Source organism: Lissotriton helveticus, chromosome 1_1 (genome assembly GCF_964261635.1).
Source record: "Lissotriton helveticus chromosome 1_1, aLisHel1.1, whole genome shotgun sequence".
Lineage (NCBI taxonomy): Eukaryota > Metazoa > Chordata > Amphibia > Caudata > Salamandridae > Lissotriton > Lissotriton helveticus.
The window spans coordinates 972,276,554-972,295,685 of record NC_136057.1 but is presented as its reverse complement, the minus strand read 5'-3'; the positions used below and the strand labels follow the sequence as shown (position 1 = coordinate 972,295,685).

At 47.8% G+C, this 19,132-nt stretch overlaps 1 protein-coding gene across 4 annotated transcripts in view; it reads left to right on the top strand.

The window, feature by feature from the left end:
- Positions 1-3,278: 3,278 nt before the first annotated feature.
- The window catches only part of TASOR2 (transcription activation suppressor family member 2), a 1,020,110-nt gene continuing 1,004,256 nt past the window's right edge, over positions 3,279-19,132 (top strand). For 3 of the 4 annotated variants that reach the window (XM_078677333.1, XM_078677324.1, XM_078677320.1), the window contains exon 1: positions 3,279-3,983. In XM_078677333.1, the coding sequence (XP_078533459.1) occupies positions 3,860-3,983 (124 nt within the window). In that variant the 5' untranslated portion in view covers positions 3,279-3,859. The remainder of the gene's footprint in view (positions 3,984-19,132) is intronic. The other variant, XM_078677328.1, reaches the window with a different exon arrangement.

Below are 19,132 nucleotides of genomic sequence, written 5' to 3'. Positions count from 1 at the left end.
CTAACTGCTGATGCATTACATCAGAACCACTGAGTGTAACAACAAAACCCAATCCCAACCCCACCCACAACAGCACCCCAATTGTGCCGGAATTGTACCTCCCAACCAAACCCAAATTGGTCCATGACATTGCATACCAAAAAGGAATGGAGCTAAATGTCATCACAAAAATCAACAACGAAAAGTAAGGGGGAATGTCCTTACAGAGTGTCACCAGGGCAACACTGAAACCTCTCTTCCCTCAGTCCTGCCCAGGTAGAGTCCCAGTGTCTCAGCAGGGAGTGAGCAGGGTAGGGGGGGAGGGTGCTTGGCATAGTACAGTTTTCAACCAACTGCTACTTATATGTGTAATTGCAAGCAAAGATATAGAAGAAAATTACAACAAGACTGTACCACTGGTGCTCAATTATCTGTGTTCGTCTGGTGAAGGCCCAGCCACTTTAGGAGGGGGATCATTGCCGACCATGCTGAGTAGACAGTCTCCAGCTGCATGTACAGAAAGACAAGCAAAGAGCCTTCAACCCACCGAGAGGTCGCTTACGTCGCAAAAACGGCTTGTAACCAAAAGAGATACTCAGTCAGTGTGAGGAGAAGGCAATCTAGAAGTGTGGTCATCCGATGCACCCCTTGGAGAACGACGTTGAATTGATTACAGGAATTCCTCCGCCTGATGTGGATTTGTGAAGATGGTGCTTTTCCCCGATAAGAGACTCTCAGGCGTGCCAGGTAAAGAAGGGCATATTCGATCACTGCTTTTCAAAGCTTTTGCTTGACTCCCATGAATTTACGGCGCGCCTCCTGCACCGCAACGGTGAAATCTGTAAAGATGGTGAATTCCACGCCGTCATAGTGTAGATTCTTATGTTCTCTTGCTAGCTTCAGGGCAGCATCTCGGCCTCGATAGTTGAGGAGGTGAGCCACTATAGGCCTGGGGGGTTCGCCAAGAGGGGGACGTGGCCCCAGGGAGCTGTGTGGACGTTTCACAATGAGCTGCGCCGAGAACGGGTCCTCTTCACTGGCCCCACGCAGTAGCCGCTCAACATACTCCTCCATGCGGCCAGTGTTGGTACTTTCCGGTATGCCAATGATCATGATGTGATTCCAGCAACTGCGGGCCTCAAGGTCCTCATTCTTGGCAGCGCTCACCTTGAGAAGTTTATCCATGTGCGACACCTGTCGCTGTAATTGTGAGGTGAAATCTTATTTTTCCGATAAGCGCAGTTCAGCTTCTTTGATCTGCCCATCATGTTTGTCTACTTTCTGATTGAAGAAGTCCAGGCTGTTGTTCATAGTGTCCATCTTTCCAGACAGGTCAGACAAGCTATGTTGCAGGGCAAGGAGTAGCGTTTTTACTTCATCCCCCGAAGCTGAAATCTGTGCTTGCGACGTCTCTCCAGTTGCCTGATTTGAATCCTCCAAGATTGAGCGTGTAGCCACTTTCTTGGCATCAAACACCAGCTTAGGCTGTCGGCCAACTGGTTTCCCCATGTTAGCAGCGAGGCCTTCAGATCACAACCGTGGGCGGGATTTACTGTGTATTGCGAATCAGCGGGGGGCTCGTGCTATGCGCAAGCAAGAGCTACCAACGTTAGTGGGGCCCTCAACTTGCTGGTTCTTCAGTAGCCCCCTCACACCCATGAGTGCCAGACACAGCCCACCTAGCGCCCCTGGATCAGTGGAAGTTGTTTTCCTTTTGGATGTTTTCTTTCCCTTTAGTATTACTCTCCGTTGAAATTTGGAACTGTATGCTGTTCTCGTTTGGACTTGTTATAGACTGCTTATTTGCAAAGAAAAAGGCAGAGGCAGAAAGATGGTGCCTCTCCATTTTGTATATGCTGGTAACTGTTGATTGCGTGGTTCAAAGCCTCATGGGAAATGTAGTGTTTTTAATGTTTACTGATTTTGATTGGCTGCTGTTAATTTAAGTAGTAAAGATTGAGAAGGATAATCATCGCCTCCGTGTTCTTAAAAGAATCTAAAATTCTTGTTGCAATGTGATAGAAAAGTTTCTATTGGACTTTGGAGATACTTGCAGGGAATTGCAATGGGAATTTCAAACTTTAGGCCAAAGTAGCCAAGTTAGAAAAATTCTACAATGCAGCTGAAGGGGAAATTTTTCCCAACTCGTCTACTTTGGCCCTAAGTTTGAATTCCGGGGGGAGGTGAGAGGGGGGGTAAAGGTTTATGTTCAATGTGTGCATAGGAAGTCATTTTACAGTTAGGAAAAAATTAAAGGGTGTTGCAAGTATATTTGTTTGGCAGAGTTTTATATAGCGCGAACTAGACCCGAACCGAATATCAGAGCGCTTTACATAGCACCAGTTACGTTACATGTTAGGTTACATGAGGACACACATTCATTTTTAGGCACGGGGAGATTAAGTGATTTGCCCAGAATCACAGGAGGTTTTGGCGTCGTTACCGAGACTCAAACCCAGTTCTCCAGGTCCGAGGTCGAGCGCCCTAGCCGTTAAGCCAACTCCTATTGTAATTAGATAGGTCGTACAAAATGTGGCACATTAATGTATACTTTTACAATGTAAGGAACTACACGATAATGCTATAAGATGCAAAGTAGAGCAATGCTATCAATAAAAAAGTTATTAAAAAAAATATACGTATTGAAATCCCACCTCAATTCCCTGCAAATCTCTCTTTATTGAGTAGACCCTATAATCTGCACTATAAGTAGGTGGAGTTAAGTTATGCTAATTATGTGGGTTGGGAGCAGTGGACAGAGCTTTGGGGGTAGTAGTGGGTGTGGTAAATTTTAAAGTAAGTAATTGATAGCAATGCTGAAAAGTGTCCCTGGAAAATGTTTCAAATCTTGGCAGCTATGGGTAACTGCACTTTAAATTGAAAAGGAGAGTATCTGCACTTCTCAACCCTGTTGCAAAACATTTAATGGAAGTGTATCAGGACGTCTCAATAGGAAACCGGTGCTCTAAAGAGTGAGTACCCGCACTTTTATAAGTCAATTTAAAGCACTGCTCATAAACTGTCTGAAAACTTGGCAGCTACGGATAATTTCTGTACAGTATGTAGCACTATCCCCAGACGATTTTCCACTCAAATTTTCAATTCCCTCAATGTTAGACTTGAACTTGGACAAAAACCAAATTCAAACGTGGCATTTCTAACGTACTGAAAGACTTGCAGTGTTGAGCAACCAAAATGGCAGCGACCGTTGCTAGTGCTGTCTGAGAAAGGGGCAGGGTTTCAAAGACGTCACTTCCGATGCTTCTTTCTTGTTCTTCCGGTTGAGGTTTCGTTTTCACATTGTATGTTTTTTTGCGATGCATGCTTAGTACTTCCGGTTTAGAAGTGAACGGAGGAGGGATCCAAGTTGAAACTCGCTTTGTGTCTTTTTCTGTACGAGACCTGTGGACTCCTCAGCCCTTTGTGCAACTGTTTCCCATTTGCCGGCCTGAGAACACCGACAAGGGCATGATACCCTTCTGGTTGAAGGTGACGCCGTGGTAGAGAATATATGCTGTCGTATACGGCCGGTACTCTACATGAGATCAGTGCACACTGAATGTGCGCTGGAGGGCTGGGCTAGTCCCTAAGCCCGCCCCATATTGTTTTAAGCAGAGAGCAGCAAGAAGAGCCCCAGGGGGCTGAGGAGATTCGGGCATGAGACGTGCTATGACCAACGATACCACGATAAGCCAGAGGAGCTAGAGTAAACATAACGAAAAGGAGAACAAGGATTCTTGACAGCAGGCGTGTGTTTTTGCATTAAGGCCCGCACTAAGGTGGACTAGACCCAGAGAAAGTGCGCACTGGCACAGGAATTACTGAAGAAGAGGGCGAGGGTCTGCATCCAGACGAACAGGTCGAGGAGGGTCGCAGATCAATGACCAAAACCAAGGCTGGCATCGACATTAGAACTAGGAGAGGCCCTACGGGGTCCTCAGGAGCTGGGGGAAGTATGAGGGGCAATGAGGAGGAGGAGGATACTGTACCTACATCCAGCTCTGGTGAGTACAAACATAGTGTTATGCTATCAGCATTTGTACGGTGCATTTGCAGCGCTCTTTCCAGTTTTTAATTTTTAACCATACTGCTCATGGTAGAGACTTTATAGGTATTTATTGCCATACTTTTTTTCAGATTTTAATCGGTCGGTAGTGTTTGGTTGGTGTAGATAGGTTTGTCTATAGCAGTGGTTTTTAACCTGTTGACTTCTGTGGACCCTCACTAGAACCCGGTGATCCTTACTAAAGCATTATTGGAATACAGGGACCCCCTATAAGTCATTACTGGAAGCCGGGAACATTTGCCTAAGCGTTTTCAATGATAAGAACCAGAAAAAAACCTCTAAAAATATTGAAATAATTCAGTAAACAAATACTCAAATGATGACATATTTTAATTCACAAATATATTTAAAAAATCTATATTTTAATTTTAATGAGAAGATTGGGTTGAGGCCAGTTATCATCCAGACAATGTTATGTTTAATGCACACTGCCCCCACTTTCAATCTGAGCATGCAAACTTAATATTTAGTGTCCAGTTTCGAATTCCTTCATGTTTACAGAACTTTTTTAATTTACAATTTTATATTTTGCTAATTTAAATTGACAGCTTTTCACACGAGGAGTACTTATTTAATTACAGAACGAATATTTTACTGCTTTGTATACATTTTATTAATCCGTCAACACAATTTAATTTTTTTTGCAATCTCGTACTGCCTGAATAGGCTGCGCTGACCCCTATGGGTCCCCAGACCACATGTCTAGATTCCTATTTAATATTAGTTTCTGCTGGTTAATGGGCAAACTAAAATGTGCCCTGTCCGGCCTGGGTTTTTGTAACATTTATGTGTGTTGACCGAAGGACTCGACCTTTATTTAATTTTCCAAGTGTGAATGGTTCTCCATTTACTGGCTTGACCAGACTGGCATTGCTAGCCAATTATGCAGCGGTGGCTGGTGACTTTTGAAAATGATGGGCATTAAGTTAAAGAGCCCCTCATTCTAATTTGCGGGGAGGGGAGCTTCATTTTGCCACTGACACACTCCATGACAAGGTAATTGTAGGGAATACATACCAAACATTTGCATACATGGTATGTCAAAAGCAAAGTTTGGTCAGAAGTCTTCATTTTACAACAAAAAGAAGACTACAAAGTATGCAAGAATTTGACGTTAGTGGTGGACTCTGGATGCCCCTGATTCCCTTTAGAACTGGAACACCTGAGCCCTAATCTTTGCTTTCCTTCTTGAGCAAAGTGGGTGACCCTGGGAGTGAAAAGTTGGCCTGATATGTGATGTCCACTATTCTAGTGGGCACCCTGTATCAGTCCAAACAACCCTTATGGTGATGGTTGTAAAGTCAACCTTATAGACCAGCTATCCTAGTGGTAGCATGGACAAAGCAGTCTTAGGCTAAACTCAAGAGGGCATGTGAAGCCAGCTGTTTTACCACATGTAACCCCTTTAATACCAAATGAAAGGACACCACACAGGTTATATATATATATATATATATATATATATATATATATATATATATATATTTAAAATATAAATGTATTTATTATTAAATTAATCCTCTGAACTCTTTATGAGATCAGAGGCACAAGCACATAACAAGATACTTAATTATCATACAATAAGTTGCACAAAATACAGTAATGCCCTAGGGGCACTTCGAACCATATACTAAAATAGTGGTATAAGAACCACGTCACGAACAAAGGATAGGCCTAGGGCCTGGAGAATCGCTGGGGCTACGCTGTACTACCAAGAGCTAGGAAGCAGGAGGCCCACGGGATGCGTGTGCTGTGTCTTTACACAGACGCGAGTTACCATAGAGTTAGAATGGGAACGAAAGAATTGGAAACTAGTTCTTTTAGGTCACTTCCGGATGGGCTAGGAGAAAGCTACTGAAAACTAGGATAGTTAATACCCACAGGAGCACCGGAGTACTCGCGTTACCTCACCCACAGGAAGCGGGTGCATAGGTGTCAAAGTGTGTCGGGTTTCGTCGCTGAATCCTATGGAGCCGTGAAGAAAGATGCTGCAGGCGACCAGGAGGGAAGTGTCTGGTTGGATCCAAGGGCGGATCGAGGATGAAGAGTACCTGAAAGCAGAGGGGACAGAGTCTGGGTCACTAGCCAGTGATCAGGAAGGAACCAGGCGATGTCGCGAAGCAATCAGGTGATGTCGTGAAGCTTGTGTCTGCAGCCACGTGGACCAGGAGGTGTCGACGACGACCAGGAGCTGGATACGGACTGTCCCAGAAAGGCTTACGCTGTCTGCGGTGTCGGCTTCCGGATTGGAGTCAACAAGCCTTGGCAAAGGTAACCCACGCATGAATCGAAGATGGCTTCTGGATCAGACCAGCAAGGTCCGATGGGCTTCTCCTTTTCAGTGAAGCAGGGGCCAGTCTGGAGCAACCAGACCAGCGGTGTAAATTCAAAGATTCGTCGTCACAGAGGCCACTAGCCAACGGGCAAGTGACCGGACAGACGCTTCGAGCAGGAAAATGCAGAAGGGCCCCACGCAGAACTCGTGGAGTGTGGAGGGCTGATCTTCGGTGCAGTTGGTGCTCGGGCTGGGGCTTCTCAATCCCCAATGCACAACTTCGAGGGTGCCTCAGAAGTTGCACGGAAAGCAATACTGGCTTTCCAAGATGGCCGGTTCCAAGTCTCTCATCGCCTCCACGGGTCTCAGCTTTGCTGTGGCTGTGGATCGGGCTGTTGGAAGTCTGGAAGTCCGGGTCTTGTCAGGCTCTGTGCTCGGGCTCCGGCGGGAGCGTCGACAAAGCAAACCGTTGATCTTGATGGTGCCTGCTTACACAGGGTGGTCACTCCTTGACCACAAGGGAGATTCTTCAGTCTTCTATCTTCAGGTAGAACGTCGAAGGTCCAGAGTTTCCTTTCAAGTTTCAGTCAGGATAAATCTAAAGTCTTGGGACTCGGCTCCTACCTATATACCAAATTTAGGGGCTGGATTACCTGCTAGGTCCCTCCTATGGGTGGGACCAGGGAAGGGGGTGGTTACACCCCTTTCCCTTTGTCCAGTTTCGCGCCAGAGCTGGGGCTGGAGTGCCCCAGTACCGGTTTGAACCGGACTATGCATGGGACACCTTGTGTGCCCCAGGCAGTGTCTCATTTCATTCAGCCCTCCCTGTCCCAATACACTATGGCCTGTCTGGGGTGGTGCTAGCACCTGCCAAGACAGGAAACCTATTGTCCAAGCCTCCTTCGCTGGAAGGACTCCCAGCAGACAAGCAAGTCAACGCCGTCTCGTCATCATGCTTCAACACCCTTCACATACTCCGTAAGATCTTCCGGTGGATCCCCACCGAAACCAGAAGACGGTCACCCAGGCCCTTGTCACAAGCTGACGGGACTACGGAAACACCCTATACGCAGGAACCACCGCCAAACTCCAGAAACGACTACAACGCATACAGAACGCTTCCGCACGACTCATCCTCGACATCCCTCGCCACAGCCACATATCCGCCCACCTGAGAAACCTGCACTTGCTCCCCGTTAACAAGAGGATCACATTCAGGCTCCTCACCCACGCACACAAAGCACTCCACGACATTGGCCCCGAATACCTCAACAGCCGCCTCTCGTTCTACACGCCCACCTGCCAGCTCCGATCCGCCAGCCTCGCCCTCGCCACCGTCCCACGGATTCGCAGAACCACCACCGGAGGAAGATCGTTCTCCTACCTGGCGGCCAAATCATGGAACTCCCTCCCCGCACACCCACAAACTACCCAGGACCATCTCTCCTTCAGGAAACACCTCAAGACCTGGCTCTATGAGCAGTAGTAGCACCGCCCCCCCCCCCCCCCCCTCTTCAGCGCCTTGAGACCCTCACGGGTGAGTAGCGCGCTCTATAAATGGTTTGATTGATTGATTGATTGAGCAGCAGAAGGTCAGACTTGTGTCTGTGGCAGCAGCATCCATTTTGTGATGCTGAGGCTCTGGTTAACTTTAACCGGGATTAGTAGGAACAACATGTCTTCTCCCTCTAGAAGGGTGGAATGCTACCCCCGTCGCCAGAACTGGCGAGGGGGTAGTATTCCAAAGCGTAGGACACCTTACACGACATGTTTTGATAAAGCCAAACCAAAGTTAGCATTCAACCGCGAGGATTATAATGCACTTAAGAGTATATGGTATGGCTATATCATAGAACAGCTATAAGGACATGATTCCGAAAGCTGCAGACAGGCTCAGCTCATGCTAGAGCCTCATCTCACATAAAACCAAGCACTCTGCCTTCAGGATTGTTAAGGCCTGCCATAGGAGTGACTTATAGGTGCATATGTGTCTATATATAATGGTAGGTATAGGAATGCTATACCTAAGCAAGGGGTGATTACAAGACTTTGCCCCAGCTGAGTGATCAGCCAGTTGTGTCAGTTTGGATGGCCAGCCAGGGGTGGCATAAGATATGCTGCAGCCCCTGGTAGGCCTTGGGTGCACCTATGCCCTGGGTACCTATGGTACACTATACAGGGACTCACAAGAGTGACCCACTATCCAATTAGGTATGTACCTAAGGTACATGGAGTCCATTTTATAGAGAGAGCAGATAGCCTGGGGCCCTGATTAGCAGGATCCCAGACCAACTAAGTCGAAAACCAGCTAAACACAAGGCAAACAATCTGGGGTAACCATAGTCAGGTATCCACCTTCCTACACTGGGCAAATCACTTTACCTGTCTGCCAATTATCTACCAAGTAGGGAAAGCTTGAATGATACAAGTTAAGCTTACTCTTCCACTCTCTCCACAGATAGTGTTGCATGTTATTTTACTAAATCGTTGACTCACAGGGAGTACATTTATCGCACTCCCTCTGCAGCTTCCTTGCATGATTCCCTCTAAAAGATAGGCTTAAGTTGTCGTAAAACGGTGGCACTTAGGATAAATTCGACTCTCACTGTGCGCTACACAAAATTAAATGCATCGTTTGTATTTTACAATTCCTAAGGTCATTGCTACGCCTGTGAACTAGACATCCTGGTAATCAATAACTCATTAGCCACAATGTAATGTACAAAGTTCCCCAGACGGGGTAGAGAGGAGGTAGAGTATGTCGATATGCAGTGTGTACAGAGAGAAAGAAAGAAAAGCCAAAGAGGGGAATCCCCTAGTTGGGACTAAAACCCTCACACACCTAGCAAGCTAGATGTCATGCTTCATCATATGGGTTTGCTCCTCGCTGAACTGGCGCTGCAATGTTCAGCGGGCACCCTCAAGGGGGCTCTTTAACGGAGATCTTTAATCCCTGCCATATGGTGCATGCGGGTGTGCGGGGAAGAAAGGGGTGTAGTCGTAAGAGGTGTGGTGAAATTAAAAAAGGTGGGTCAGTCCACAATGAAATTTATTGGAGTGGCTGGCGCCCTTGGTAAAAAGAGTGGGAGGGGAGATAGTTGCTACTGGTAATGTTGGGCAAGATATCTACAACCCCCTGGTGTGGTCAACATGTTTCATGCCTACGCGGCATTTCATCAGGACCCAAGTGGGACGTACTACACAGTGAAAATAATATAAATGGTGTAAAGGTTTAAAAATCTTTTTAGTCATACAACCTTATGCCATGAGGTCATAGAGGGGCAGGCTAGAGAATCCTGCTCAGTATGAGTGACCTAGAGAAAAAACATAACAAAACATGGTGAAAGTTTATCTGTTTGTCTGTCAAACTCACACGCCACACATAGAAAGGACATACTCGTATTTAAAAAACCAAACCAATTGGTTAGAAGAATTGTTGCGTTGACATTAAGCTGTGTCTACTTAGTGGGGCGCACAGTCATATGTCATGCACAGAGAAATTTAACGGTGAGAGGCTAAGGAACACTAAAATTCATAGTGAGGGGGGGCACAATGTAAGAGATCTTACCCTAAGGGAGATCGTGAGATGCCCCGCAGTCTGCTCCAGTGGGACCTGCACGTAAAGGTCAGGAACCTGGGAGGGGAGCAAGACAGTGTTGATGACACACCGTCACCTATATTGACCCATAATGAAATTATTAGCATCATGGGTGTAAAGACTCGTGAGGAGGAAAAGACTCATGCGGAGGAAATCCACCCGAACGGCCATTGGTTTATCTCCTGGAGCCTGAACCGGTCAGAGGAGCTGGTGAGGCACCCTAGAGGTCCAGGTTGGCGCGCGGACCATGAAACAGCGAAAAGCGACCCCGCAAACCCAACGGGCGCAAAAGGTCAGAAATCACTGAAACGATGGGCCACACCACCATCGAGGCCACCGGGGACCAAGCCATGCTCGTGTGTAAGTAGGAGGCATAAGGTAAACATGGGCGTGTAGGTAACACTCCCAAAGCATGCGCAATACCACCTACGGTCAAAAAGAGCAGAACGCCCTGAATCAGACAGTCGAGCCACTTACCCGGATAGCGTGCGGTCGGAGCCGCTAACACCTACCCCCACCGTCTGGTCAGGACGGAGCAGCTGGTCAACGGCCTGGTATCAATGAGCGGTATTAGTAGCCCAAATCTCGCCGAGTCCGCGTGGGGGCGGGGCCTCAGCAGGAGTTCGCGCATGCGTCGCAGTGTGGAGCTTTTCGACCACTGAAACAGTGCGGAGGGGAAGGTGATGGTACTGGTTAGCGGCCATATTGGGGGTGAAAAGTGCGTAAATGGTCCGATTTAACCAAGTGGGAATAGTTTGGGCAGAATTCAATCATATTCGGCTAAGTGTTGGCGACGAATACGGAGAAGGAGTATCCGTGTGATGGATTTTATATAGTACCGTGAGTGAACTACACAACATGTCAAGGGAGGTACAAATGCGCAAAAAGGGAATCATGAGTGGGATTAGATAATTACGCATATTTCACAGTATGAATCTAATCGACCACTAAGCTGCGTAGTCGGATAATGACGGTACTACATCGCGGCCATATTGGGGGTCAAAAGAGAATGTATGGTCCGCTAAATAGAGGTGGTTATTAATGTACAACTTGTACAATCAGAATACGCTCATGTATGGTAATAGAGATGGATAAGGATGATTAATTTCAGTAGTGAGAGTTATGTATGGCATCCTGTGTGTCATTTGTTAATCAGGATGTCAGAAGGAGGTACAGTTGGCACGGTAAGGGTATCTTAAGCTGGGCACATAGCAAGGTATTACCGTGACAATAGCGACCATGGCACACAATCATTCAACCCAACAATATCTAGGCGGAGACGATGTACCCATCTTTGTTCAATTCTGAACAGGGCTTGTTGTGAAATATGAGGATGGGACTCCAAGACTACCCATCTTATGTTGTCTGCCTGATGACCATGCTGGGTGTAGTGCTCATAAAGCCTGGTGTGGGTTTTCAGACATCTGATGTTGCTCTTGTGTTCCATGATACGGAGTTTGACCGGTCTCATGGTCATCCCCAAATAATGTTTATTGCAGGGGCAAGTGATGAGATAAATGCACTTGGTGCTGTTACAATTCGTATGTTTACGCAATTGCCACTTGAAAGTCTCTGTGAGTGTGATCTCCTTGATGGTGCGTGTTTGAGAGCAAACAACGCATCCACCACACGGGAAGTGTCCTGTCACTGGCGGTTGGCCCCATAGTGTGGTTTGACTTGTACTGGTTTGTTTTTTTGGGCGTGTGTGTATGAGAGAGTCTTTCAGATTAGCCGTACGTTTAAAGGCAAAACGAGGTGGTGGGATGTCAAGATCGCTTGAGTTCAAAATGTGCCAATTACTGTTAATAATTTTCTTGATGTGGCTGGAATGTTTAGTGAAACAAGTCACGCAAGTAATCGCATTATCAGCTTCTCTCGGACTAGACTCCAATACTGCCTCTCTGTGGTTGTTACCAGCTCGTTTGCGAGAGTCCTGTAACAGCCGTGTCGGGTACCCCCTATCCTGTAATTTGTGTTGTAGGATATTTGCTTCATGATTGAAGTCAGTCTTCTCAGTGCAATTCCTGCGGACTCGCAGGAACTGCCCGAAAGGTAAATTATCCCTTAGGGCTCGTGGGTGATGACTCCCATAGAGAAGGAGGCTGTTCCTATCCGTCTCTTTGCGGTACAAAGTAGTCTTCAACCCATCCGGTCCAAGACTAATGTGCAGGTCAAGGAAGGGAATGGCCGTGTCTGAAATGGTACTGGTGAACTTGAGAAAAGGATTCTGTAGATTAATCCAAGTACAAAAAGCTTCACATTGCATGCGGGTACCTCTCCATAGTATGAATAACTCATGGCCGGAGTATACAAGCATGTTACTTTGCAGGTGATTAACGAAACTATTGTGACACAACTTCCCTAAATGACAGCAGATTTAAACGTACTGCAGTAATATTGAAACTTATTTTAGTAAAAAGGAACATCATGCAGCGCTCTTTATAGATGAATGCAAAAAAGAAAAATATCTTCATATATGATAAAAATACTGTTGATGCTAAATAATGAAGCATCTTACAGAAAACGAGCAATCTAACACCAATTAAAATCATAATTAACTGTGTAACGGCAAAACAAACATATAAAATCAATTCAAGAGCTAAATATCTCCTCTGAAACACTGACCGACTACCGGTATACAGTTTACCACACACACCATTCTGCCAGACTTCCAAAATACCAACCAACACCCGGGGCTCACAAGCAGGGCTTCCTGATTTCTTTCTTGTACCTACCTGTTGTTTCACCCCAGCCTGGCAATAATCCGCAATGCTATGCCGTGAATGCAGCTGGTGCCAGTGTCTGTCCCAAGCAATAAACACAGCCAACACATGGAATACAGCACACCTGCTGCGTGCCATGTATGCTGAAATCCGAGCTGCGCAGCCAAACTCTTTCACAGCCCAGTCGCCCAGCTCCCATTATCCAATCATGAGGCCTAAAAGTAGCGCGACGGCAAGGGAGTGCTCCAATTGTTGCCACCCACTAGTATCTTGAGATAGGCCAGCCCAGCCCCTTACCATTCATTTCAATAGCACGCTGCTAAAACCGCCTGGGCCACAGCATAACACCCCATATAAAACCAACCATTTGCCTCTTTCTCTGGCTACTCCCTTCAGGCTGACATCACTCTTCTCGCATGTGCATCGAGGGCAAGCAATAGTCCTGTCCTCGCAGGAGGTCTCTGACCTCATCCCTTCCTTTAAAAAAAAAACAACAACCTGGATTTGTAATCAACACAAAGCAGTGAGCACTTCATTTGAAGCTGCTGCATGGCGTACAGTCTCTCTCTTTTATCTCCCCTCTGTTGCTAGTCCCGAAGCTAGTAGGGCAACTCACTCTTTCGGCCGTTAACACCAGTCGCCCTGCAATTATGTTGCTTCTATGCAGTCTGTTGAGGATGTCGTATGTCTAAGCTGACTTAAATTGAGTGGTTCTAAAGATGGATATTGGCGTGATGAACAAGCTACATTGCATGAATTTTGTTGTGTTTTGAATAGGTGCAGGAATCGCTCTGCAACATCTAAAAATAGGAACCCTTTCCCAGTGCTTTAAATGGGATGAGAAACGTGTGGCTCTCTAAAAGGAGCATGGCCAAAGAAACAGCACTAGGAATCCTTTTTAATAGGCGTGGCCTATGTAATTAAGGGGGTGTATACTTCATCACATGACATGCCATCTGACCGGTATTTGGTTGCCTCTCTGTTAGTTTTGTTATTCTATGCAGACCTCTCAAAACAACAAACACGTATACCTAAAACAAGCCAGGCCGGGGTGGTGTGTCCAAGATGGTGGCAGTGTAGGGCGCACACCTTGGAGCTCCACCGGTTTTTAGGCCCAGATGCAATATAGCGAGGGAGGTTGGCTCCCTGATACAGCGGGAGAGACATTGTGTCAGCGGGCGGAGGCGACCTAGGGACTGACAGCGGTTGAGGAGTTGGGACAGACGCTGTCTCTGCGGCGGAGCGTGGTCGGCTCGAGAGACGTGACTGGCCTGGATCGGAGGCTCCCTGGAGAGTGAGGTGTGCCGCAGTGGGCCTCCCCGAATCGAGGATCGGGTTCCAGCGACATGATAGAGGACCGCTGGCCCCTTCAGACAGCCAGACACCAACTACTAAGTAACACTCAGTCAAAAACCTGCTCAAAAATGAGGGTTAGAAAATTGTGTGTGCTGCTTGCAAAATCAAAAACAGGACACCCTTGCGTTAGTTACAGTGTTCCCATCAGGGTTCCAACCTGTACCGCCCTTCATCATTTGGGAAGGCCACCATAAGTACACAGGGAAACCCCATATACAATCAGGCATAGCATGGTGGAAACCAATGCCCAATGAAGTTTATGACAGGTCGGTGGCAGGAAGTAACCAATAAGCAGTGCTAAATAATGAAAATAATGAAAATAAGAATTTTTCAAAAAAGTGGTGATGTTAAAAAGGGGTAGGAGAAGGAAAATAGATTTATTAGCAACCTTCAACTCCCACTCTCTAAAAACAGTGCAAAAAGGTAGTGTGAACAAATTACTACCTCGACAGTTTATAAAGTCACGGTCGACATGTTTCTGCAGCTTTTACCTGTGCCCCGGGGTCACTCGCTGCTTCTTCAGGACCTAACCTGCTACTGCTTAATTAGTGCTAAACAAGGAAACTTAAATAAAGTAAATTTCACCTTAGATTCTCCTCAGATTTTCCTGTTAGAGGAACCAGTGGATTTCGCAATACAGCACACACACATAGAAAAGAAGAAAAAGAGAACAAGCCTATTAGCAGAAAGCTCTCTGGGCGAGACTTAGATACCAAGCAAGGTCTCGCAATTAATGGTCTATAATCCATTACTTTCCACACTTATTTTGAGATAACAACAATTCCCAAAAGAGCCAGATTGCCCCTTAGGTACAAAAACACTCACCCCATGTTTTGGAGAATGCTGCCCCACCTCACCCGGCATTAGCTCAGGTACTGCGGAGCCCCGCTCTGTATGAATCACAAACACATATAAAACCCAAAAATTTTTTTCTTGCCCAGAATTTTTCAATTTAAACAACGTTTGAAACAGCCCGGCGGCAAAACTTACATGACAAGGAGGGGGGGCACCAAACCTAGGCCCCTTGTGTCTTAGACAAAAATTTTTTTTGACATAAGTACGAAGGCGCCACGACAATTTGCGCGCCAGCGCTGAGTGTGTATGTAAAAAATCTGAGGAGTCTGGGAGACCTCTTAGTCCCGATACCATAGATAATTGCACATAGAGTACACACGAAGGTCTCAAACTACAAAGCCCACATTTCCTCGCGTAACGCGTCCGCGTCACGCATTATGCTAGCCAATCAGTACACTCCTCTGGCATACCCGGAAGAGGACTGATTGACGCGAGCAGGAAGCACCGGGGCAGCGCGTCCGTGTTTCACGGTATGTGCCGGTACACCCTTAAGATCAATAGCCTATTAAAAACAACACGACGCCTACCGTCGGTACCTCCCACAGACAGCCCAGTTGGACGTCTGGAGTACCGACGGATAGGTTAGTCAACAGACGGAACAGGCGCCTCTGGAAGCCACGCTGTATCGAGTGGCCTGCCTTGACCTTTTAGTACTTCCTTCAATTAATTTTGGTTTTATATGTGTTTGTGATTCATACAGAGCGGGGCTCCGCAGTACCTGAGCTAATGCCGGGTGAGGTGGGGCAGCATTCTCCAAAACATGGGGTGAGTGTTTTTGTACCTAAGGGGCCATCTGGCTCTTTTGGGAATTGTTGTTATCTCAAAATAAGTGTGGAAAGTAATGGATTATAGACCATTAATTGCGAGACCTTGCTTGGTATCTGAGTCTCGCCCAGAGAGCTTTCTGCTAATAGGCTTGTTCTCTTTTTCTTCTTTTCTATGTGTGTGTGCTGTATTGCGAAATCCACTGGTTCCTCTAACAGGAAAATCTGAGGAGAATCTAAGGTGAAATTTACTTTATTTAAGTTTCCTTGTTTAGCACTAATTAAGCAGTAGCAGGTTAGGTCCTGAAGAAGCAGCGAGTGACCCCGGGGCACAGGTAAAAGCTGCAGAAACATGTCGACCGTGACTTTATAAACTGTCGAGGTAGTAATTTGTTCACACTACCTTTTTGCACTGTTTTTAGAGAGTGGGAGTTGAAGGTTGCTAATAAATCTATTTTCCTTCTCCTACCCCTTTTTAACATCACCACTTTTTTGAAAAATTCTTATTTTCATTATTTTCATTATTTAGCACTGCTTATTGGTTACTTCCTGCCACCGACCTGTCATAAACTTCATTGGGCATTGGTTTCCACCATGCTATGCCTGATTGTATATGGGGTTTCCCTGTGTACTTATGGTGGCCTTCCCAAATGATGAAGGGCGGTACAGGTTGGAACCCTGATGGGAACACTGTAACTAACGCAAGGGTGTCCTGTTTTTGATTTTGCAAGCAGCACACACAATTTTCTAACCCTCATTTTTGAGCAGGTTTTTGACTGAGTGTTACTTAGTAGTTGGTGTCTAGTACTTACGAGGGACGTAGCACTCTTGGTCATTAAACTTTCCCTCTGACCCTCCCTAGTGTAGTTCCCTTCAGACAGCCACCAGTTGCGGTGAGTGACGACGCTGTGGTGTGGGTGTGGGGGGCGGTCCATTGATCGCTGCGGTGTGAGAGAGAGCCCGCGATCACTACCGTGTGTGTCCCCCCCCCCCCTCCCCTCTCCCCCCCCTCCAGCCTACAGATTGAACTTGGACCTGGGATGCGAGGGGGACCTAGGCTGCTTCTCCCCTGTCTGCCGGAGCCCCGGGGATCCGACTGCCGAGTGCTGGGCCGAGAAGCCGGAGTTCGAGAAGAGGGCGCGCGTTGGCGGCCTTCTGCGGCCCATAGTTGCGGGCTGGCCCACCTCGCAATGAGCAATTGTAGAGTGTCACTGGGGCCTGTGACAGTGGGGGAGACTATCGCCCCGGAGGGACTCCTCCCCCCTCAGTCCAGTGGTAACGGCGGAGCGGGTGTGCTTCGTATCCCCTTGGGCTTGGGCCCTGAACCCACAGATAATTTTAACAAGGCCCACTGAGGCCAGTGCATTGGGGTGAGTAGTGGTGGGCCTTAGTGGCTCATTGGGTCCCCCCCTCCCCATTCAGCAGGAGACGCGCCTTGAGACCTGCACCAGCTTGGCCCTCCCCCGCTCTGGGCCACAACATTGGAGGTGAGGGCCCTGAAATGTAGCCTTCTGTGGCCCCCTGATGGTGAGCCGGCACGTCTCGCTTATACTACGCACTAGGGCCGGTAGTTGCCCCTCCTTGCTCCGGGTGGCTGTGGAGTCAGAGACCAGCTTGACCCACGTCCGACTACCTAGCGGAGCCCACAGAAGGTGGCCCGTGGGGGGGGGGAGGGGGGTTTGGACTGTTGTCACACAGCGGGGGAAATACACCCTAGCAAGAATGTCCACCCACCTCCAAATGAAGAAAGGCTTCTCTGTAAGGGACAGGTTTGCCCCCTTGAACACGAAGAAGGCAGATGTAGTGCGGGAAGCCAAGGCCCAAGGGGGGCACCCAGATAAGGCCAGTAGTGAGGATGGGGAGGAGCCCCCAATCACCCAGGCATTCATGAAGTGCCTGTTCGGCACTCTTTGAGAGGACTTTGCGGAGCTCAATCGCGACATCGCCTCAGACATTAAGGGAATCAGCCAAGACGTTGATGCCCTCGATCAAAGGCTGGACTCGGTGGAGTGCAACCACAACGCCCGGGAGGAGAAGTTAGAGGGCCACCGCCAGGAGCTTTTGGAGCTCCAGGACCTGAACTCTGGACTACACTACCAGATTGAAGACCTAGAGAATCGATCGTGACGTTCTAACATACGTATTAAAGTTGTGCCGGCCCTGGCTGTTCCGAACGATTTACAGGGAATTGTGACTCGACTTTTCAAACATGTGACACCCTCCTTACTAGACCAGGAGATAGTCTTGGACCGCACGCACCGGGCCGGGAGACGAGCTACGCACTGAGCCAGCCTCAGGACATACTCGCATGCCTGCACTACTACAAGCAGAAGGAAGCAATAATGGCAGCAACCAGAGACTTGAGATCTATCGAATTTGAGTGCTTCAAGGTTGGGCTGTATCAAGATATGTCCCGAACTACACTACAGCGCCCCAAAGCCTTGAAGCCGCTAACTGATCTTCTCCGAGCTCAAGAGATTCGCTTCAAGTGGGGTCATCCTTTCCGACTACAGTTTATATGGAAGGAGGAGGTCTGGTTGTTCCGCACCTTAGCTGATGCATGTGCATTACCAGAGATGCCAGACCTGCGACAGGCTCCCCCCCCTACCCCCCCCCCCTCCGAGGTCACAGTCCTGCGAAACCTCGGATGAGAAACAGAGACTTAGGAGCTCTGCCAGACGGGGACTGAAAACACTGAATAAACTGACAGAAGCCGACAGCTGGGAGGAATGCTCATGGCTCCTCCAACACCTGCAGCATGAGGGAGCCTTCTGGTCCTCGCCAGGTGATCATTGAAGGTTCAGGGGGCTGGGCCCCTGCTGCCTCGGTGCGATTGACATCGACCTCACGAATGAGAGCCGTTGGAGCTCATCGAAATAACCCATTTCAATTCCAACTTGCACACCCAGGTGTGGCATTGACCCCAACACGTTAAATGTGATGACTCCCGGGTGGGAGAAGGTAGTAAATTTATTGTTCTTGTTATGTTATTTTTTGTGCTTTAATTATCTCTTTCCTTCCCTACCCCGCCACATTGTCGTCGTTTTTAGCCCCCTTCCGTGGGGTGGCGGGACGCTTTAGCGAGCAGGAAACTGGGTGCGAAGGCATTACACATGGTGTCTATTCTTGGCCTCAATGTTGGAGGCCTTAACTCCCAGACGAAGCCGCTGGCGGTACTCTCATATATTAAAGACTCCAAATGCGTCGTGTGCATTTTGCAAGAAAGTCACCTGATCCAACAAGACTGGTGGTGGATGTGCTCCCAATGGTTTGACCGTCAATACGTCTCCTCCAGTACTGCTAAGAAAGTGGGAGTTGCCATTCTGTTCACCACACACTTTGCAGGGAAGGCGGAGGGTATCCTTGTGGACATCCCGGGGCGGGTGTTGGCATTACACATACAGATACAGGGCGCAAGGTACACAATGGCCCCTATTTATGCCCCCAACACCAAACGGGAACTATTCCTCAGGGATGCCCTGGGGAGACTGCTCTCTACTCCAGACAAGGAAATGG